The sequence below is a fragment of the Falco biarmicus genome, chromosome Z (assembly GCF_023638135.1).
Source record: "Falco biarmicus isolate bFalBia1 chromosome Z, bFalBia1.pri, whole genome shotgun sequence".
Taxonomy (NCBI): Eukaryota; Metazoa; Chordata; class Aves; order Falconiformes; family Falconidae; genus Falco; species Falco biarmicus.
The window spans coordinates 75,752,913-75,775,663 of NC_079311.1; the positions used below are offsets into that span (position 1 = coordinate 75,752,913).

General features: G+C 58.5%; 1 protein-coding gene across 1 annotated transcript; it reads left to right on the plus strand.

Annotated features, from left to right (window-relative positions):
• Nucleotides 1-836: 836 nt before the first annotated feature.
• On the plus strand, nt 837-21,365 carry ARID3C (AT-rich interaction domain 3C). The gene is made up of 7 exons (XM_056325449.1): nt 837-1,298; nt 13,755-13,827; nt 17,569-17,752; nt 17,963-18,207; nt 18,517-18,783; nt 18,960-19,049; nt 19,874-21,365. The coding sequence occupies exons 1-7, from the start codon at nt 1,008-1,010 to the stop codon at nt 20,014-20,016; spliced, it is 1,293 nt and encodes a 430-aa protein (XP_056181424.1). The 5' UTR covers nt 837-1,007; the 3' UTR covers nt 20,017-21,365.
• Nucleotides 21,366-22,751: the final 1,386 nt, after the last annotated feature.

Consider the following 22,751-nt stretch of genomic DNA (forward strand, 5'->3'; position numbering starts at 1 on the left):
AAAAAAAAAAAAAAGAAAAAAAAAAGGAAAGGAAAAAAAAAGGGGGGGGGGGAATAAAGACGGACAGAAAGAGGGAAAAATCCCACCCACCCTCATCTGCTGCGGAATAAAAGAAATATCGGCAGGCGCGGCACCATGTGAGCGGCGGGCCGGGGTCGGGCGGAGCAGCCGCCCGTGCCCCCGCAGGACGGCGGGGACAGCCCCGCGCGGCGCTGGCAGCCGGCGGCATGGTGGAGAACCCCAGCCTGGCGGCCAGAGCCCCCCTGGTGAGAGCCGGCGCGGCCGCACCGCCACGGGACGGAGCGAAGGGGCCCCGGTAGAACGGGGTGCACTGTGGGAGCCGGGTGGGGGCGCTCCCGGCCGGGCGAGGTCGGACAGGGAGCGGGATGGGGGTCCCCGATGGGGGCAGGAGGGGAGTCCCGGGAGGACAGGGCGCCCGGTAGGACCGAGGGGGGATCTCCGGCGGGACCGGGACGGGGTCCCCGGCGGGGGCGGGACGGGACGGGGAGCTCGGTAGGAGATGGTCCCCGGTGGGACCGTCGGGGCGGAGGTCTCCGGTGGGACCGGGGAAGGGGTCCCATCACGACACGGGTCCCCAGCGGACCGCGGAGGGGGGCTGCCTGCAAGACAGCGACGGGGCTCCCGGGTCGGAACTGTCCCCGATGGGAGCGCGAGGGCGTTCCCCGGGGGGACGAGGACGGCGTCCGGCGGGCCGAGTGGGCGGCAGGGAAGCGTGCCGGGTGTGGGGGGAGCTGGAAGGGTGCCAGGGCGTCGCGGGGGAGAAGGCAGTTCCGCCCGCAGGGGGTGTCGCGGCTGGTGCGGCGACACCTCCGCCGCCAACTTTTGGGCTGGGCCTGCGGGAGCAGGGGTGGAGAGCGGGAGAGGCGAAGGTGCTTCCCTCCCTCCTCCTCCTCCGGCGGCGGAGTTAAGGCCGTGTCCCGTGCCCGCAGCCGGCCACTGCGCCGCGCGGCCCGAGGGCGGCGGGGGGACTGCGCCTGGCAGCCGTGATGGCGAGCTTGCAGAAGCAGCAGGCTGACCGCCTGGCCGGCAACATCGACGACAGTCTCCGACGGCTCCAGGACGAGCTCGAACCCGGCCCCAGCCCCGGCTGCCACTCGCTGCCGCCGCCTGCCACCACCCAGTGCTTCCTGGCCCCCGGGCCGTGCCTGCCGCCGGTCGCTGTGGGGGAAGAAGAAGAAGAGGAAGAAGAGGAGGAAGACGAGAGGGAGAAAGGGAAGCCCCGTGACCTGCTGCCACTCTCACACCAAGGGTGGACCTATGAGGAGCAGTTCAAGCAGGTAAGGAGGGCATCTGCCGCCCCGGGGCAACACCACCTGGAAACAGCCACTCCAGGAGGGTATCCCTGGTGTCCCCAGCAGCCCCCCAAGCTTGGGGTTCAGCTTTCCCTGAATGGACATTTATGCCCCCCACTGCCTCCAAACCTTGTGTCCATCCCACCCCAAGAGGCATCCTGATATACTCTCCGACTCCCTGCCAAATTCCATCTCACCCCTGCTTCACGTCCCCCACCTCCTCAGTGTTCCGTATGCCTGTGCCCAGGCTCTGCAGCATGACGGGGTGCCCAGTGTCCAGGCACCCCCGTGTGCCCACCCTGACCCCTGCAAGCTCTGTCCCCCGTGCATTCCATAACAGGTAAAACAGGGTGGCCCCTCTCCATGGAAGGCAGAGACAAGGGCAAGAGCTCCAATGCATGGTTATCCCAAGGAGCTGGTAGATCACAGAACCAAGCTCCCCTGTGTCTCCACAAGGGCTGGGGCATATTGTGAGTGGTTGGTGCCACTCATTGATTTCCTATATTGGCTGGAGGGAGCAGCGTGTCAACCCTGTCACCTCACTCTTGCTGGGCATAGAGGAGACCCCTGTTTCACAGAGATCTGGCATGGGGACTTGGCTTCTGTATAGGGTGGAGAAAAGTTCTGTCTGTATTTGACATGTGGATCCCATCCGTGCTGAGTTGTGCAAGCCCTGGTTCGCATGCAGCAGGTGCAGCTCCATGCGCAGGTGTGAGCATGAGTGTGTGCCTGGACTGCATAGCACCGCGTCGCGTTTGCTCTTCATGTGTGTTCGGGTTCATTGTCAGGGGAAACTGATGCTGGTGGCAGGATGGGTGGCAGGGAGGATGCAGTGAGGGGACGGAGGAGGCAGACATGTCCCCGTACAGCTAGTGTGTGGCTTTGTAGGATGGCACTGCTCAGCGAACGGTGCAACAAGGGGACTTAAGGGCTCATACACGGTGGCTCCTGCAGGAGGGGATGGGGACAGGAGCAGGGACACAACTTTTGGGGGCCATGGGGCCATGCTGCTGCACAGCTCGGTGTTATTCAGAGGGGCCAGGGCTCACCCACCTGGGCAGCTACCTGTGAGGCAGCAGGTACGGGTGCAGGCAGACTGTGGGCAGCATGTCTTGCAGCCATGCCTGGGGAGGCTGCCAGCGCCCGATGCTGCCTGGAAAGCAACCTGGGGAGGTCCGGGTGGGTACGCTGCATAGGCTGAATAACTCATCCGGGAAGTGTTACTTTACACCCCGCTGAGCAGAACAAGGCTGACTGTCCGGTTCCTGGGGTCAGCTACGAGGTGGGAAGCAGCTCCTCCCTCCCTGGTCTAGGCAAGGAGAGAAAGCATCCCCGGTATTTCTCATCCTCCAGCCCCATGCCCAGTGCCCGGCCGGGGCTGCCCGCGCTCCCCGTGAGGGGCTGGAGCAAAGGCAGCGGTGCGGTGCGAACACTGGGAGTGGGTGGCAGGGGAGGCTGGGGCAGGGGAGAGTGAGCTCTGGCTCCTTCCTTGCTTGCTTTCTTTTTTCACCAACCCTGATTGGAAAGGTGATGGATCCCTGCTCCAGAGACCCACCAGGTGGGTTTCCCCACTGTCCCCCGGACTGGCTGGCATGTCCCAGCCAGTCCGGGGGACAGCGGGGTGTCCTTTATGTTCAGTACCCCTGGGCACACAGGGACAGGGTGCCCGATTGCCTCTGGTGGCTTATAGGGAGGGGATGGGACAGGGAGGGGGGGAAGGAGCTGGAGGGGACCAGCCCTGCCCAGCCTTTGCGTGGCGCTGCCGTGCAGGGGATGGCAGTCCGGGGCAGGCTGCGCTGGCGGCTTGCCCTGGGGTCTGCAGGGTGGCTGTCACTCCTGTCCTTCCCCTGTGGGAGGGGATGTAGCCCTGCCTGGGAGGGTTGTGCGTCCCCGTCCCCCCACCCCAGGTCCCTCCCCAGACTGCAGGGCTGTGTCTCGCCCAGCCTGGGGAACAGGTTCTTGGATCTCAGGGCAGGGGCTGAGTGGGGAGGGTGACCGTGCTCCGGCTTCCAGAGGCTTCCCAGGGGCTGGGTCTGTGATGCTGTGGAGCATGGAGGGCGGGATGTGACTGCTTGCAAGCTGCTGAGGCACTGGCACAGTGGGCATGGGGGTCCTGGAGCCAGGGAGCAACGCTGTGGTGGCTGGAGCTCTGTTTCCCACTAGGACCTCCTGCTTGAAGTTGTCCCATACCAACACAGCACTTCTGGCATCACCTGTGACAGGTCTCAGGGTCTGTCCTTGCTGTCGTCCACCGGGGGGGGGGGGGGGGGGGCGGGGGGGGGGGCAGCTAAGTGAAGGGGTACCACCAGATCCAGGCTGGTTTGCAGAGAGGGTGGGGGCATGAGGCCACTTTTCCCTGGCGAGAAGTGGGCCCTGATAGGAATAGTGTTGGGAAGCTGGTGCAGGACCAGCTGGGGGGGGGCCTTCCATGCAGTGCAGTGGTGCTAAAAATGGGAGCGGAGGATGAGATTGCAGGGGGAACACCCACTGAGGGTTAATAGGCAAACACCGCTTCACCCAGAGGAGCATTTTGGAGGAACGTGTTTGTCTTGGCTTTATATGTTTCCCAAGGCACCAGTCTGGGGGTGTGGGTGGGACCTTTGCTCTGATCTGGGAGGGCTGCTCTGGTTTTACAGTGTTGTGAGCCCCCCTCACCCCTGCCTCCTGCATCAGTCCGCAGTGCTGGTCCATGTACACTTGATAAGGCCACATGGGTAGAGACCTGGGCAAAGGTCCGGGAGGTGTCCCGCACCCAGCACTGTGAGGCAGCCCCGGTCTCTGTGTGGGGGGCACTGAGTAGGGTCTGACCATGTGCTACCCCTGACCTCCCCTCCCCTGGGGACAAGGAAGCCACCAAGTTGTGATGCTGTGGTGCTGCATCACACATTTACCTTGGAGGGCACTGGAAACAGCCTGGCATCGCTGGTGCCAGCTAAGCCCCAGGAATTCAGCTTTCTGCATGAGAGCCCCGTTTTCCTCCAAGTGATAGAACAGCAGCACCAGAACCTGAGGCTTCCCTCTCCATCCCCCAGCTCTTCCCAGCGGTGGCACTGCAGGAAGGCTCAGGGCAGGAGAGTCTCAAACACCTAGGTTTTGTGTCCAGCTCCCCAGCAGCCGAGTGTTTGCTGGCAGGAGGATGCCCTCCCTGCCAGGGCTCTGCCACTGCATTCAAACCCATCCCTTTGCAGGTGAGAGAGTTCTGCAGCTGCAGAGCTCCTTCTCCCTGCCTGGGAGCAGCTGGGGTGGGATGAGCCCCAGCCAGCCCTTTGGAGACTCTTGCATGTCTGGTAGGCTCAGCAGTTAATTTGGGGATGGTTAGTTTGCCAGCAGCTGTTTGTCATCATCCTTGGCCAACCCTGGTGTGGTTGTGCCTTCTCTCACCATGGTGCTGCTCCTGCCCCATCTGTCCCTGATGCCTGCAGTTGCCTCTTGCATCCACCTGTCCTTTATATGCATTTAGTGGGTCTCGCTGGTCATGAATGCATGCGCTCACATCTCAAAGCCTGAAGGAAAGTGCTCCAAGTTGGCGGCAGCCTGCCTTGTGCCACAGACTTCTCCGTCCCATGCTTCAGGGTCATTGCAGAGTGGGGTGGGAGGGCCTGTAGTGCATGCTCTCCTGCCTCCATCTCCAGTCCCCATTGCTTTCTCCTGTGCTGTTGTCCGTGCCTGCCAGGGAATGGCGTCAGGTCAGGAGGGGTACCCCAGGGAGAGGGAGGTGGTCTCCCTGCCCCAGCCCTCTCCCCATCTCCAGTGCATCTTTAGCACAGATGCGGCAGCAACAACTGAAGGGCTCTCAGAGCTAAATTAGAGGTCTCTGATTACACCGGGGGCGGGCAATGCATGTGGTGTTTGCTGCTGTTCAGGGTTGCTTGGAGGCTTCTTGTCAAGAGATCTGCAGGCAGAGCTCTGCTCTGGGGCTGGGGCCACCTGCAGCAGGGAGGTGTTGGCAGCTGCAAGGGTCAGTGCGCTGATCTCTGGCAGAAGCAGCTCCAGCAGCTCCAGCAGCCCAGCAGAAATGCACAGGCAGAGGGCTGGAGCAGGGTGCTGCTGGGGTACGGCTGGGAGTGCATGTACAGGTGCTCTGGCCATGTGTGTGCATATGGAACAACATGAGTGTTCCATATAAGTGTAGGGGTATGCCCATGTGTGCTTGGATCCATGTGAGCGCTGGTGCATGTGTGTGGGCCCATTTGAGTGCCCGTGTGTGTAGGGGTCCCTAGGAAACCCTAAATGTGTGTATGGATCTAGGTAAGTGCCCAAGTGTATATGGGCCCATGTGAATGCTGGTATGTGCTTATGGGTCTCTGTGAGTTCCCAGGTGCATATGGACGTGGCCAAGTGTGTATCAACCCGTATCTCTGTGTGTGTGTGTGTGTGTTTGTAGGGGTGTATATGGCACCATGTGTGTGCCCACATGTGTATGGTGTGCCCATGTGTGTCTGGACACACCGGTGTGTTTGTATAAGGACATTTGCAGTGTCCTAGGGTGTATGGGCACTCCTGTGCATGCATGGACCAGTGTCTTCATATACAAAGCAGTATGTACCCACTGGTGTTTGAGGCAAGGTTTGGGGGCAGAGCCCTGCTCCAAGACCGCCACTGTGCCACTTGACCCAGCCCATGGTGCTGAGCAGTCCTGGTGGGTGCCATTCCCCTGCTCCCCTCCTGCTGTCCCCCAGGGCCCTCTGCAGCTCTGCTGCAGGCTGGGGGATGCCAAGAGCCTCAGCAGCTGTTGAAACACCATCTCCCAGATGGAGGGGTGTCCTGAGGGCTTGGGCTTGGGGCCTCCAAAACGGAGGTGTAAAAACTAATCAAGGGTTTGAGGATAAAGGCACTGTGGGTGGGAGAGGAGAACCAGCATAAGCCCTCACCCCACAGCTTCCCCTGGCTCCCTCCCTAGCTGCTGCCTCAGAATCAGGTGTGAGTGGGGAATTTGGGGAGGATGCATCTGCTTCCTGACTGTTGATCTACTAACTGTGTTAATAATGGAGGTAAATCCCCCGTGCCAGCAGTGGGCTGGGCAGGGCTTTGGTAGGGAGGTAGGATCTGGCCCTGGGCAGTGGGGTCTGGTCCCACCAGCATACTGTGTGGGGGTGTGGGAGTGAGCTCAGGTGATGTTGGGGCAAGTGTGCATAGGGGGCAGTGTATATAGAGGGTGCATGAGCCTGCAGAAGGGAGAGAGTGTATAGGGAATGCAGGCACATGCACAAGGTGTGAGGGGGAAGTGAGTGTAGGGGTTGCATGAGTGTGCACAGGATGTGTGCATATGTGCACAAGGAGGATGAATATAGGGGATGCATGAACATGTATGGGTGGGGTGTGTGCATAGGGGGAGTATGTAGAGAATGTATGAGCATGCACAACAGGTGTGTATGTGCACAGAGAGCGTGTAGGGGATGTGTGAGTGTGTACAGGGTGCGTGTGCAAATGGTGCGTGTGTATAGAGGGTGTACGAGCGTACACATGATGTGTGGGTGTGCATGGGGAGAGTGTGTGCGCAAGGAGTGTGTGTGCACGGGAAGAGTGTATAGGGGGTACATCTGCAAGCAGCGAGGGCTGTGTGTGCAGTGGGAGAGCACACACAGGGGCCTGTGTGAGTGTGTGTGGCGGGGCTGTTTGCCCATGGAGAGCATGGCTGGGGATGACTGTGCACAAGGGAAGCATGCACATGACGGTGCATTTGCAGAGCAAGCTGGGGGCTGTGTGATTGTGTGAGTGGCGGTGTGCTGGGGGTATGAGCATGCAAAGGGTGAGCGTGCAGCATTCTGTACATGGGGGCTGTGGAGACCTGTCCCCTGTGGCACAGGGCACCTACTGGGGCTTCCCAGGTCGGTGGGGATGTGTTCCCCTCTAGGCTGCAGCTTAGGGTTGCTCTGTCTTGGATCCCTCGGATTCAGCACTCCTGTCCTGTGTCTGGTGGTGGGGTGGAGTGAGCACCAGCCCTAAACACCCTTTCTGCTCAGGCATTCAGCTCTTCTGGAGGTGAAGGTGGGGGCTGGGATTGCTGGCACAAGGTGGCCAGCAGCCCTTCCTACCCCATCATCCTTTCAAAGCTGCCAGAGGAAGGGAATGGGGCCAGAGCTGCACAGGGGGGCCACCGAGCACACAATGCATTACCCAGGCATGCACACAGCCCACCCAGGTGTGCACCCCCATACTCAGCCAGCTCTGCAGCAGTTGTGTGCGTGCACAGACCCCCACATGGGTAAGCACATGCCCTGTGTGCACACCCATGCATGTATAGTAGATGCTTGCATGCATGCCCCTCAGGGAGCACCTGGGGTGCTGGTGCTGGAGGGGGCTCCCCTGGCTCTTGTCGCCACAGGAGGAATCAAAGAGGGGACAAGGATGGAGGGGTAGGCAGGGATGGAGAGGAAAGCAAGGTCAGAGTGGGAAGCAGTGGGTTGGCAAGTGCCAGCAGGCTGGGGAAGTTAACCCAAACAAATACCTTCGTTGACTCCCTCCATGGTCAGACATTATCAAAGGAACAACAAGGAGCTGATAGTGGGGTACACGCTATCGCTGGGAGCCTGAAATTGCCCTGTGTCACAGTGCCCAGACAGAGGGATGTGGATCAGTGGAACAGGGTCACAGATAGTACCTGCCATGGCACCATGCAGGATGTTTTCTCTGGCCCCAACCCTTGCAGGACCCGTGCCAGCACCCTGTGCCTCAGTTTCCCATCTTGCAAAATGTGTTGTGAGGAGGAGGCTGGGGACACGGTGAGCCCCTGCTTCATCCCAGGTCTGGGCTGTGGGTGGGAGGCTGCCATCCCAAGGCCAGCACTGCCAGCAAACAGTCCCTCAACTTGTGCGAAGACGGGTTAATGTTTGTAGCAGGCAGCTCTCCCTGGAGTAGCAGTGCCCGCTTCGGCAGGGAGGGGGGTTTTAATGACCTGCCGGATCTGCTGCATTATCAGTGCTGATTAAACCTGCTGCTCTATAAAGTGCCGTTAAATATTAAGCATGATGAAGGTTTTTTTGGGGGGAGCCACCATATCGGGAGAGGGTTCTGGACAGAGGTGTGCAGCCATGCAGGTGGGGTGACCTCTGAGGCTGGGGATGTTGGGGCAAGGAAGCACCCTGATGCCCATCAGGGCTGTGGAGCAGGGGAGCAGCCCCCCCCTCAAGAGCCAGCAGCACCTTTGAATGCAGCCGGCGTCCCAGCAAAGCCGTCCCATAACCATTAACTTATTAACGACTGGTGGAGGAGGCAAGCGGTGGCTTGCAAGGTCAGGGGGTGGTTTGTGCCCAGCAGGGAGTGAATTGCCCCCCATCTCTGACACTGGGGATGGGGGACACACACCCCCAAGCTTGAGCTCCTTTGTGTGTGCCCCATGGCTGGACTGGGGGGCTGGCGGGGCCCTGATGGTGGATGCTGTTGAGGTCTCTGCACCCCGGTGTGCACAGGGCTGGGCATCAACTGGGAATAGCCAGCTCCTGTGGTTGCAAGCCTGCAGGGTAAACTGAGGCACTGTTGTCATTCCTGTCCCCCCTATGCCATCAGGAGACAGGGGAGGACACCCCAGTGCAGGGTGCCTGGCTGTACACCATCTTCTTGGGGAAGGAGCCACGGACCCGCAGCTCAGAGGTGGCAGTGATGCCCCAGAGGGGTGCAAGGACTCCAAAATAGCCCGTCAGCAGTCAGCCACCCGTGGCATGGGGCTGCACCCTGGGGGGCTTGAGGGGAGCATGGAGAGCAGTGTTACCTGAGCTCCCTGCGTGAACAGCAACCAGATGGAAAAATTAGCAATGCGGCTAATCAATGTGGTGCATATTAAGTGGCTCACTGTTGGGGGGGGTGGATGCAAGGCAGGGGGGAGCCGAGCAGGGTCCGGGATCAATACAGCTCATATTAAGTGGATTAAATCCTGGTTGCCGATCTAAGCCTTTGCTGCCAGCAGGAGGTGGCAGCTTGAGCAGGGGCTGTGGGAGGTCCAGCTGCGATCGCTTGCCTTGGTAGCAGGGCCCTGGGGGGGAACTGTTGGAGGGGCTTTCTGGGGCAGGGCAGCCCGGAGATGCCTGGAGGATGGCTTAGCACCTCACTGCCTCACTGCTCTGTCTAGGGGACCAGCTGGGCTAAGGGGTGCCAGGGACCCCAATTCCAGCCCTACAAGCTCCCCCAGCTCTGGGCAAGGCATCCGCTAGCTGAGTGGGAGGTGCTAATGATGTTATTTAATCACAGTGAGGAGAAGGGGGAGGCACAAGGTTTATTCATGTCCCTTTAATAAACCGTGTTCGACCCGCTGACCTTTAACCTGCCTGACAAGCCCAGTTATCCCCTTCCCTTAAGGAATAAAGATGTCGCCATGGCAATGGGATGATGGGAGGGAGCAGGGTCCCCGGATCTGCACCCAGGGTGGGGCAGGGATGAGGACACCTTGCTCTGGTCCTGCACCAGCACCTGAGCAGTGGTGGCATGTGGAGGTGGGATGGCGTTGGGGGTGCCACGGCTTCTGGAGGGGACCAAGCACTATGTTTGGGGTCCCTGAGGTCAGCAGACCAGAGCTGTGCTGCACACTGGCAGGATATTGATCCCCAGGCTTGACAGTTTAATACTTCTGTTTATAGAGGAATATAGTTACATCGATGGCGTTAAATGAGTTACTAATTATATCAATACAAACACGATTAAAAGGGTCCTTGCTCATAGGTCACCACAAGCAGCAGCTACCACTTGTGTTGCACAACTGCCCCTGGGCAAGGCCTGCCTGACTGCTCCAAGGTGCACCGTGGGGGGATGCTCTGGGGTGGTGTGTGTCCCTGCGGGGTGGGGAGTGTCTATCCCGGGTCGAGGTGTGCTGGTCTGGGCTGTGCATGCCTGACTGGGTTTGTGTGTGGCCACCTGGCTGGAGCTGTGCACACCTGTCAGAGCTGTGCATGCTCTTCTGCTGTTGTGTGTTCCAGTCTAGGGTTGTGCATTCCCAGTCTGGGGCTGTGCTAGTTTGTGTGGGATTGTGCATACATTTATGGGGTTGTGAGTGCCTGTCTACAGTTGTGCGTACACATCTGGTGTGTGTGTGCACCTGTGCAGGGCTGTGTGTACACAACATAGGGTTATGGGTACTTGTGCAGAGTTGTGTGCCACCGTGGAAGGCTCACCTGAGGTTGTGCATGCCCACAGGAGGCTGTGCACACCTCGACATGGTTGTATGTGCCTGTGTATGGATTTGTGCCTGTGCGGGTTGTGTGTGCATGTACAAAGTTGTGCGCACTCATGTGATGTTCTGTGTACCCATACAGGGTTGTGCATGCTTGTGCAGGGTTGTATGTGCCCATGCAAGCTTCTGTGTGGCCCCGGGGGGAATGTGTGTGCATGTACAGGGCTGTGTACAGACTTGTGTGGAGTTGTGCATGCCCATAAGGGGTTGTGCACATTCATGTGGGGTCACGTGTATCCACGCGAGGTGGTGCACGCTCATGTGGGATTGTGCATACCCATGTAGTGTTGTACATGCTTGCATAGGCTTGTGCACACCTGTGCAGGGTTGTGTCAGCCTGTGTGGGGTTGTATACACCCATGTGAGGCATGTCCGTCCATCCCCCAGGGACTGTGTGTGACCCTGGAGGGTTGTGATCTACCTCTTAGACCACGGTGCCCACACTGCAGCAGGAGGAGCAGGGTGAGTGGCAGGGCCCAGAACCCTCTGTAAGGGATGGAGTTGGCTTCTTCCTCAGGTCTGTGGCTATCTAGGGGTCCCTCCTTGCCTGGAGGCTGTGGCAGACCACCACCTGTGCCACCACCCATGGCACCCCTGTGCCACTCCTGTGAACCTGTGATGCCTGCATCACATAGACAGCCTTGACTTGGACCCAGCCCACCCCCCATCAGCACCGCAAACCACCTCCTCTCCAGTCTGAGCATCCTTAAATCTCATGGGAAGCTGGGTGCATCCCCAGCCCAGCCAAGGGCCGTACCAGCTGGTCCTCTGTTACTCAGCTTTTCTCTCATCTCCGCTTAAAAGCTGACCTTTGCTCCCTGTTTGATGTAATGTGTCTTTGCATCCTGGTGCCACACAGATGAAAGGTTAGAGGTTAATAAGTAGTGGAAAAATAGGTCCTAGCACGTGGAGGTCGCACCTGTTTTGAGGGCTGGAAGCAGTGGCAGCATGTGCTAGGTGGGATCCTGCCCGCCTTGGTGGGAAGAGAAACACAAGTGACATCCAGGGGCCCAGCAGAGGTATGGGTGCAGAAGCCCACCCGCTGGGTTGACCCCAGGTTCCTGGTTTGGGGGGTTTGCTTTGACAAGCCAGGAGATCACAGTGGGTGGAAACAGGCTCAGTGTGGAGCAGTGGAAGCCAGAGCCCTGCTGCAGGCAGGGAAATTCAGGCAAAGCCTGGCTCACACAGCCTTTCCTGCACAGAAATCAAAGCAGCCCCCTGGAGCTCTGTGCCGATTGAGGAGCTCCTGGGAAAGGGCCGGCAATGGGGAGGGGGCACAGAGTAGGGCAGGGAGCACCACGATGGAGGGGAGGGGCACGGTGCTGGCACTGAGGGCTGAGGGTACCCCGAGGGCACCCTGCTGTAAAGACAGGATGGTAAGTGACACCCAGAGGTCAAGGAAGGGGCCAGGGATGGTGCAGCATGGAACAGCTGGGAGCCAGGCAGTCAGTGCCTGTAGGTGTGGTGGGAGACTGGCAGTAGCACCCATAGACTAGGTTAGGGATGGGCAGTTAGCACCCACCTGTTAGACAAAGGGCAGGCAGCTGGCACTCATGGGTTAGATGAGGGACTGTCTTCAGATGTGTCTGCCCAAGGATGGGAACCATGGGGTGTCTGTAGGAGTATCCCTGCATAACTGCATCCCTGTGTGTCCCCCTGTCCCCCCATCACTGCATCCCCACATCTCCATGTCGCCCCATCCCTGCATCCTCACATCTCCATGTCCCCAAGTCCCTGTATTCACATCCCTGCATACTCCCATCCCCCATTATCATGTCCCTGCAGGCTGACATCCCACAGCACAGCTCCCTTTATCTGTCCCATGAAAGATGTGCTGTGTGGAGCAGGGGAGTGCTCTATTTCTTTTGTTTTTTAATGGCCTTTCCCAGCACAATTGTTTATTAAACGACTCTGCTTTGTGCCTGACTTTGTTTTCCAGCTTGCATTTCTTTGTATATGTTTTGGAAATCTATTCCTGGACTGCTGAGTTTTGTTTCTTTTCAATGGCTTTAAATTCTTGCCGGGCTTGCTGGGAGGAATTGGTGTCTATAGCGCCTTCGATTGGTGCTAATTTTTCCTTCATGTGCTCTGACTTTTACTGCTGGGCCATCGATCTGGCTGGCTCCAATTTGTCACGGTCACCCAGGCGCTGTGCTGGAATCAGGCAAGCCCTGGCTTTCACACGGAGCCGGTGCTGGGGCTGCACCCACTTTCCCAATGCTGTCCGACAGCTCAGCCTGGGGGGTTGTGTCCATGCATCCGGATCTGCATCCATCCAACACATGTAAGTGTCCTCACAGCTGTATGTGTGGGTCTGCACAACCATGTGTATGCTCGCTGGCTTGCACAGGCATCAGTGCACCCACAAACTTGCCATGATGCTTGAACACCAGTGCTGCTGCACGCACAGTGCTGCACTTGCAGTTTCGTGCTTGTGCACTTGCACATGGTGCACACACAACTGGTTTTGCACACATACATACTGTGGGAAGTCCTTGTGCCTTGCAGGGATGTGTCACTGCTGTGCTCCCACCCCTGGTCCCCATGCACAGCTGAGTAAGATGGATTTGGGATCCTCCTGCCTGACCAGGGGAGATGGCTTTGGGGTCACCATGTTTAGGTGAGGGAGGAGGGTTTGGCACCATTTCCCTTTGCAGAGGTGCTTCACGCCATCCTTGGCTCTTGGTCAGGCTCCGTCCTGTGATGACAGAGCTCAGGCCATTGCTTATCAGGTTACTGACAGCCCCGTCACCCCAGCTGAGTGGGGCAGCCCCAGTGCTTGCAGCTCCCTTGCTGGCACCCAGCACTGTGGCCCTGCCAGCTTGCCCTGCCCCAGGACAGGACTAGCATCTCTGCTGAGCAGATGCATGTCCCAGGGACCTGCCCAGGGGCCTGGGATTTGCTGCTGTCCTGTCTACATTGCCATCATCTTCCTGGGCTGAAACACTGTCATGCCTCTACCTAGGAAGGTGAAGGGCAAGGGAAACTCAGGAAAAGATGCAGCATCTCTGACGCAACGGTGCAAAATAGTCAGTGGTGTGCAGGCAGCCCACACTGGGCCCCAGGCACAAGGACAGCCCAGCACTGCCAGCACAGAGGGTGCGTCTGGCAGATCCTGTCCATGGTTCAGGGACAGCCTCTTGTTGCTGGCAGAGCAGGCATGTGGGCCAGGGGTGATGCCGGGTCCTGGCACAGGCACAGAGCTGCCCCTGGCACTGTCCCCTCTGCCTCGTGTACCCACATGTGCCAGCAGCACTGACCCTTCTCTCTCCCTCCCCCAGCTCTATGAACTGGACCAGGATCCGAAACGCAAGGAGTTCCTGGATGACCTCTTTGGATTCATGCAGAAGAGAGGTAAAGATGTGTGGCTGGGGTGGGCAGCACTGGCACCCCTGCCACAGCTGCCTAGGAGGGCCTCAAAGTGTGGTCCATTCAGGCTCCAGGCTGCTCTGTGGCCACCTCAGGCAGGTCCCGCAGTGCCTGCTGCCCACATCTCCTGTACACACACGCGTAAAAACTCACCCAGCAGATGTGCCTCCATCACCACAGGCAAAACCCCGCAGGGTGCTTTCTTGCTGCTGCACCCCTCCAGCTGGGTTTGGTGGCCACAGTTGCTGATGATTCCTGTTGGCAATGCCCAGCAGGGATACCCACTGGCAGTGCCTGTGCGGATGCTGCTAGCATATCTCCTTGTGACAACTGTTAGCTACACCCATTAACAGTGCCCATTAGCAGGTGCCCGTTTGCAGTGCCTTTTAGTGGTGCCTGCTGGGGGTGCCCTTGGCATGCCCCTTTAGCAATGATTGTTTGGGCTCCCCATTAGCAGTGGCCAGCGAGGATGCCCATACTGGCACCTCTTAGCGATGCCCATGATGCTGCAGCAGTGGGGTCAGTGGCCTGGGCAGCGCCGGGCACCCAGGGGTTAAGAGCTCGCCAGCAGGCCCAGCAGTATTGGAAATCTTTGCTATTGGCATGGGGGGGGGGGGGGCAAGCTGGCTCCCAGGGACTCGATAAATGCTTTAACCTTCGCCCTCCCTGGCCGGGCCTGCGACAATTAAAAGTTGCCGAGCGCGGGCGTGTGGCTGGCTGTATTAATTAGAGCCTTTTGCTGGTGTGTGGATTAATGAACATGCCGCTCAATAGCCAGTAAACCCCAGGCAGAGGTTAATGCCAAGCTAATTAACAGGGGAAGGCTAGGGGGGGGTATGGGAGCAGTGGGGGTGGCCGTGTATGGGGCAAGGGTGGGCAGAAAGCGGCGGTTGCCCCCCAGCCATGCCTGTGGGAAGGGTGGTGAGGGTATCCATCTGCCTGTAGGGCAGCAGCCGTTGACTTCTGTGTTGGGCTGAGACCCCACACATCTATTTCATTCAGGGCTGTGCTGCAGGTGGCTGGCACAGCTGTGGGGGTCATGCTGGAGCCTGGCTGGAGGCAGGGGGAGCTGGATACCACCCCATGGGTGCCCCTCGGTCCCTCTGGTCTTGGTGCAGGGCTGCAGGGAGTGAGTGGGAGCATCAGTGCTGCCTCAGCCCCCCAGCATCCATCAGCCACAAGATTCATGGGCTGTTCTGTGGCTTCATTATCTCTCTCTCCAGAGCTAATTAAGTCCCTCACCATTGGGGCCGGGGCTAATTAAGAAAGTGCCTGGTGGTGCTGGGAGGAGGGAGGGAGCCCGATGCTTCCGTGCTAATGCTGCTTCTCATCCCTCTGTGTCCGGCTGTCCTGCTTCTGTCCCCTCCATCCCATGCCATCTCTGAGCGGGTGGCATCCCCCCGAGGAGGGCAGGCAGGAGTGTGGGTGCAAGTGGGGCTGTGCGGGTGGGGGTGTGCATGCACCTGTTGGAGGAGTGGGGGATTTTGGAGCTGGCTAGCAAAGAGGAAGGGAACAGAGGGGCTGCCAGGCAGGGACAGTATCCTGGGGGTCATCAGGGGCTGTCTCAGAAGTGGTACCCATGAGCCAGGGTGCTGCTGGGGTGCCCAGGGGTGCATGGCCAGAGGGCTGCAACCCCTGGGTTGTGTCCCCAAGGTGGCATTGGGCCAGGGGGATTGATTCCTACAGGGTGAGCCCTAATGAAAGGGGTGGTGTCCCCCCTGCTGTCTGTCAGAGCAGTTTTGGCACTGGTGTTTGTCAGCAGGGTGGAAAACTGGTGTGGCTGGAAAACGGGTTGGGAACAGCCCCGATGGGGCAGACATCAGGGACCCCATGTCTCAAGGCAGGGACACCTGGCCCCAGTGGCTTGGGGGTGTGGTACCATCACCTCCATCAGACATGGGGTACAGGCAGTTGGGCACCTCATCCCCATGCCCCAACCTCTATAGCACCCCAAAATTGCTGAGCTGGGACACAGGGGGACTATTTCTGTATTTGCTCATTGGGTGCCTGCAGGGCTCCCCATCTCCCCACCAAGAGGAGGGCTCTGCTGATAACACAGGATCATTAATCAATCAAGGAGCTAATTGCAACACCACAATGGCTGCATCACCTCCCTGGCTTTTGTGCTCACCGTAGCCAGGGCCTGGGCCATCACTCTGCGGGAACGCAGACAGGTCCCTTTGTCAGTGGGACGGGCACTGGTCGCCTGCCCTGCACAGCCCCAAGATTAATGGTGAGCTGCTTTCGTTAGCCACCATGGCTGGGGAGGGGGGAAGAGAAAAGAAGTCCATGGGCCATTGATAAGGGCTGAGACACTACAAACTCATTGGCATGTTAGGGTGATGGGGTGCCCTCAAATCAGACCCTCCCGAGGTGATGGGGCTGGTGCCAGCGCTCCCCAGGCAGGGCTGGGGAGGGACTGCCAGCAGATATCCAGTCAGTGTCTCTGCCTTTTTCCCAGGAGGATAAACTCCTCTCCCCCTTCCTGACTGGGCGAACAACACAGACACACAAAAAAAAAGTTAAATGAACTCAGTAAAGGAATAAAAAGAGCTCATTTTTCAGGCTTATGTGAAGAAGCCAAGCCAATATCGGGGCCATAAATTAGGGATGCTAGAGGATGGCGGTGAGTGACAGCTTCGTTTGGGGGGTGAAGCGTGGCTGTGACAGCCTCCCACAGCCAAATGGATGGCTTTCCGATACTGCCTATGCCCCGCCACCCCACAGGAGGAATAAATATGGGGTGGGATGGGGCAGAACGGGATGGGGTGGGAAGGGATGCTGATCCTTTCTCTGGTCTGCTGCAGCCCTCAGCCACTATCCGGACTATTGCCCTGAGGTGCTGCGGGGCAGAGCAAGACTGTGGGGCTATTTGGGGGTGCTAGGAAAGTGGGAAGGGGGTTGTAACCCAACCCAGTAGCTGTGGGGACCATGCTGGGCTCACAGAGCCCTGATGACTCCATGTCCTCTTGCCCTGTGGCCTTGGGGAGGGAGGGGGTGATGCTGGGGGACCAAGGGTCAGGGTCTCTACTGAGGGCACCTGAAGGAGATTTGGGGTCAGGCCTCTTGAGGTGGGGCTCTTTAAGCAGTCAGGGGGCTGCTGGGGGGGATCTGGTGGTGAGTCTTTCCAAGGACTCTTGGGGAGTCCCTCTCTATGGGCCTCAGAGGGGGATTTTTAAGAGACCTCTCTATGGGCAGGTTGTAGGTTGAGTCCCTCCAGAAGGGTTATGGGGGGTGTCCCTTTATGAATTTTAGATGGTATCTGTCTTTATGAGACTCTGAAAGGGGGTTACAGACAGAGTCCTTCTAGGATGCTCTGAGAGATTTTGTGGGGAGATGCTCTACAGGGAAATCTAAGAGTTGTGGGGGGACAACTCTCTCTAAGGGGCTCTGAAGGAGGCATGTTGGCCATCCCGCTGTGCTCCCACATGCCAGCTGAGACTGTACTCAGCTCCACTGACAGCTCCATTGATGTCAACCCTGTGCCAGCATGCTGGGGTCTGCCCTGCCCAGGGGCACAGTGCCACTCTCCCAGGCACCCTGGGGTCCTGCCTGCACCCCCTGTACCTGTAGGTGCTCAGCCAGGCACAGAGACACATCTGCCCTTGTGGGGTAGCCAGTACCTGCAGTGGCAGTGGGGATAAGGTGGGGGCTCTGTCACCAGGGAGTGAGGGTCCCCATGGGCTCACCCCACACCCTTTTGTCTCTCCTGTGTGCAACTGGAAGGGACACCCGTGAACCGCATCCCCATCATGGCCAAGCAAGTGCTGGACCTGTACACATTGTACCAACTTGTGACAGACAAGGGTGGCCTAGTTGAAGTCATCAACAAGAAGATCTGGCGGGACATCACCAAGGGCCTCAACCTGCCTACCTCCATCACCAGTGCTGCCTTCACCCTCCGCACGCAGTGAGCACCTGTCAGTGGTGGTGGGTGGTGGGCATTGCCCTGGGGCACCCGCTGGCTTGGATGCCCCAGAGCCCTGAGTGGGGTCTGGCATGGGGTACCCCAAAAGAGGATGGAGGGCTTTGCCCCTTCCCAGGTTCCATCCCCACTCGGCACAGGGCTGGCTGGGAGGTGCATGATGCTGAATCTTACCTGGGCTCTCTCCCCGTGCAGATACATGAAGTACCTGTATCCCTATGAATGTGAGAAGCGGGCGCTCAGCTCTCCCAGGCAGCTCCAAGCTGCCATTGACAGCAACCGTCGGGAAAGCCGGAGGCAGACTTTTGGCACAACAGTCTACAGCTACACGCCATCCAACACCCCAGCACTTCTGGGCTCCCACAGGATGCCTCTGCCATCTCTTGGCATCACCACGCACAACTGCAATCAGTTTGGCCAAATGCACACTGTTAAACAAGGTGGGTGAGGACCACATCTGCCCTGCAGTGGGCACTCTCCCTGGGGATAGACACTACTCTGGCAGCAGAGATGTCCTCTGTCTGCTCTTGCACTTTTTACTTGGGGCATATGGGAAAAAATTTGGGGTTTTAGTCCTTCTCTGGGACTGAGAAAGGTTTATTTCTCTTGGCTTTGGAGGAGGACCAAGCCCAGATACTGGGGCTGGTGGCCTACCCTGCTGCATACTAGTGGGATGGAGGTGGCACTGCTGGGGATGGTGAGACGGGGCGGCAGTGGGGGAACATGCTGAGGTCTTTTGGTCATTGCAGAGAATAGCATGCTGGCAGCAGCAGTGCCAGGACACTTTGCTATCCCAGTAGAACTGCCCAGTCACCATCTGTCAGTGGCCCAAGCAGCTGCCTCACAGGCAGTGGCACTGGACCAGCTGCAAGAGAAGATGGAGATGAGCGAGCCCCCAGAGAAGAAGATGGCCCTGCTAGCAGAGGAGCAGCAGAGGCTGATGCAACATGTGCTGCAGCAGAATCTCCTGGGCATGGCCTCCCAGTTTCCCATGAACATCAAGATCTCCAACCAAGGTAGCAAGATGCAACACCTCAGCTTGGGTCACCCCATCCCTTAACACCCCAGGAGGGAGCAGCAGGAGCTGGAGGGGAAGCATGGATACCCATAGAGGCTGGTGCCCCGCTTCTCTCTCTTAGGCATTCTTGTTTCTGTTTCTCTTAACACTCATATTGTTATTTCCTTTCCCCAGATGACAGACAGGAGACCGCATCGAACCTGTCCACCAACAGCATTAGCAGTATCAACATGTCAATAGATATAAATGGAGTTGTCTACACAGGTAAATAGAAGGGCCGCTTGGCCCATGTAATTGCAGCTGGGAAATCCAATAACTTATAGCCACTGCCTGGCCAGGAAGTCCTTCCTTCAATCTGATGTCTTTACTATAAAATCCATCATAATGAAGTGTCAGGGCCTGGAGAGATGGGGCAGAAGAAGGAGGGGGTCAGTGAGGAGGGAAATTGGCCCCCAGCAAGGACTAGCAATGAAGGGCCAAAGTAGGTGATGGATAGATGGATGGACAGACAGACAGATGGGTGGACTTGGGCTGAGAAGGGCAAAAGCGCACCTGGAGTTATCCCCCACCACGGTGTCCTGCAGGCAGGGCTTGGATTTGGGTTCACCCTGATGCTTGTGTGCCTAGAGGATCTCTGGCTGGTTGTGGGGCTAGCTGGTTGCAAAGCATGGTAGTGGATGCAGGGAAGGATGTTTGGGTGCTTTGCTGGAGCAGAGGCTTCTTTGGGATGCTGATACGCACCTACCTGGCTAAGCAGTTCATCCCGTGCCCCCCAGCTACCTGCCTGCCCTGCTGAGACAGCCCCAAATAAAACTGATGGCTTTTCCTTTAGGACTTAAATATTTAATGAGCTGGAAAGGTCAGGGCTAACCAGCATATGGGACCACCAGCCAAACAGTCCTGGGCCACCCCATGGACTGCTCCATGTTGGTGAGGGTGGCTGGGCTGGGGAAAGCACCAGAGGTGATAGGGGGTGCTGGAGCCCCGAGGGGTGCTAGTCCCACCCTCCCAAGCCAGCATGCTGGGGGCCAGGCAAGCAGAGCTGCCAACCCTGGGCTTGCCCTAACCCCCTTACTTTTGCTTCTCAGGTGTCCTGTCTGCCCAGGAGCCCCCGGCCCCACTGATACCCGATGGAGAGAGCACCAACAGCTGGCCAAAACCTGTGCCTGCTCCAAACCCACTGCTCCAAGCCCACTTGCACAGCTGCCCTCCCGCCAGCACCTCGCTGTAAGGGAGTTGCGCCCTCCACCCCTGAAAGCAGCTGGGGGTTCCAGGGTCCTGGGGGCCTGAGCTGTGGGACCCAGCTGGGCCAGCAAGGTGAGATAGCAGACCCAAAGGTGCCTCTTGCTGCAATACTGAGCCTTCTCTGTGCAAAGCTGTGAGCACCCATGTGGGCCCTTCTGTCCCTTAGCACTGCATATGGGGCCCCTTCTCTGCGTGTGCCATCCCACACATGCACCTTCTTTCCCAGGCACTACCCCCCAGTGACCCCCTCCCACACAGTTCCTGCCTGCCATGCTGCCTGGGGTACCCCTGGGCTTCATTTATTGCATCCCCTACACACTGCAGCTCCTATAGCCACCCCAATGCATGTACCACAGCCCCTATATACACCCCAGTGCTAGACTGCATCCTTCCTGTTCAATATGCAACTCAGTGTGCACAGTGCATCTCTTAAGTATTTTCACCCCTATACACGTCTCTATGCACATTTACACTATACACTTCCTTTTAAACACTTTTGATGTGTCAGCTGCCTCCCCTACCTACCACATCCCCCATATGCTTCTCTAATGCACATATTGTATCTCCTATATACAACTTGGTGCCCACATGATGTCACCTGTGCAAACAGTGCAGTCTCTTTGCACTGCAGCCCCCATAAACTGTAGCCCCTATACACTGCATCCCCTACATACTTCACTCCCTACCCACTGCTGACCCCCCCCTAGGCAGCCCTCGTGCACTGCCTGGGCTTGCTTCCCCTGCCCTGAGACATCCCCCCAGGGTCTTGGGTGCCCCCTGGGCACCCCAGGGTGGTGGCATCTCAACCACCTGGTCCTTAACTCAGAGAGATCATCCTGCGGGCAGATAATGGGGAAAATGGTGAGTGAGGTGTGACAGCTTTTTAGGTGGGGATGGAGCTTATAGGGGTGGGGGTGGAGGGTGGGCCTTGATATAGGAGCGGGGATTGCTTGTGCACTTGGAGGAGCTTGTTGGGGGAGACTAGACCAGACCAGACCGGGCTTGACTGGACGAGAAAGCACAAAGGAAAAAGGAAGAAGACAGGGCAAAGGAAAAGGATGTGAAAGAGGAAAGGAAAATGAAAGCCCAGCAGTGCTTCCTACTGCTAAAGACCACCTGGACACTGGTGTCCCCAGCCAGCAGGGAAACTGAGGGCATTCAGAGCTACCTCGTTGAGGTCAGGTGGGTGCCTTCTGCATCTGCCTGCACTCCTGGGTGCCAAAGCAGGCAAGCATGGAGCAACACTCACCTCTGCTTCAGTCTGAGAGTCTGGGCCTCAGTGCTGCTGGCTCCCTCAGCGCTCCAACGGCAGCCGCACAACTCTTTTATGTCTAAAATAAAATTTTACTGCTAAACCAAACCAGTGTTGAGAGTTGTATGCGTGACATGGTGCCACCTGCCAGGCTCCAGTGCCCAGGCTGGGGACAGTTTGGGGAGGGCAGGACACCACAGCCTGTGACACCCTGTGGTAGCAGCTGTAGTGCCTGAGATCTCACAGCCTGCCTCGCCTTCACCTCCGGCACAGGGTTGACTTAGTTTCTGGGGGCTCTGAGTTGCAAACAGGTGCCTTGCACCCACCAGAGCCCTCAAGCATGGGCTGGATCAGACTGAGCATCAGCTCCAGCCCTGCCAGCCAGGCTGTGGGTCTCCTCGGCCCCACAAGCTACCCAGTGGCAGCTCACCCATGGGTGGGGATGCCGTTAGGCTGCCTGTGCCAGGTAAGGAGCATGGCTGTGGGATTCCTAAGGCCATGGCGGTGGGGCTGTGAGGTTGCACCAGGTGAAATGCAAGCAGTGCTGGGACAGCCTGGCATCTGGGCTGCACTCACAGAGGGCACGGGTGACCCAGCTGGAGTTGGGAGATGCAAGCACATTCATGGATGCTCACAGGTGCACATGTGAATATGCATAGGTGCATATGGGAAAGCACGGAGGCACGCAGGCAGGTAAGTTACCACACTTGTACACGCAGATTACTTGTGCTCCCTCGCACAAACTCAGTGGCATGCACGCTTACACACAGTCACACTCGCACATATGTGTACGAGTGGACATGCTCACGCATGCACACGTACTTGCATACACATGCAGCCATCCATATGTACGAGGAGGCTACAGGGAGCTCCCATGGCGACAGACACCCCTGCCAACGGCTGCCGTGAGGACAGGCCCACGCCGGCACCCATGCAGCGAGGTCCCTGGCACCGAAGGGGACAGAAGGTCTTGTCTCAGGGGTCGTCCCTGGCGGCAGCCCCACGCCCCGGGGACACCCCCAGTACCCGCAGGGACAGCGCCGGACCGCAGCCTCGGGCCCGGCTGGGCGGCGCGGGCGCTGTCCGGGGTGCTGCAGCGCCCCGCCCCCGGGCAGGGCAACACGACGGGGACACGTTGGGGGTTGGGGACACGGGGGGTGCGTGTTTGCGCGTACCAGGCTGCGGAAAGGTTTCCTCTGCCTGTGCAAGTCCGTATAAGCGGGTGCCCCGGGCTGCGGTGGGGTTCCCCCTGTGTGTGTGCTTGTCTCTGTGTGCCCCTGGCTGAAAGATGGCCCCAGGGTGTTTGCTCTGGGGTAGGGGCGCCGGGGTGCAAGACAGCCAAGCCCTGGCACAGAAATCCCACAGCCATAGCACAGCCCAGCACAGCCCACCAGACAGAGCTGGAGTGGGATCGATGCAGCCTTAATTGGGGTCTTGTGTACCCTGTCACTGCCGGGCAGCGCCAGCCA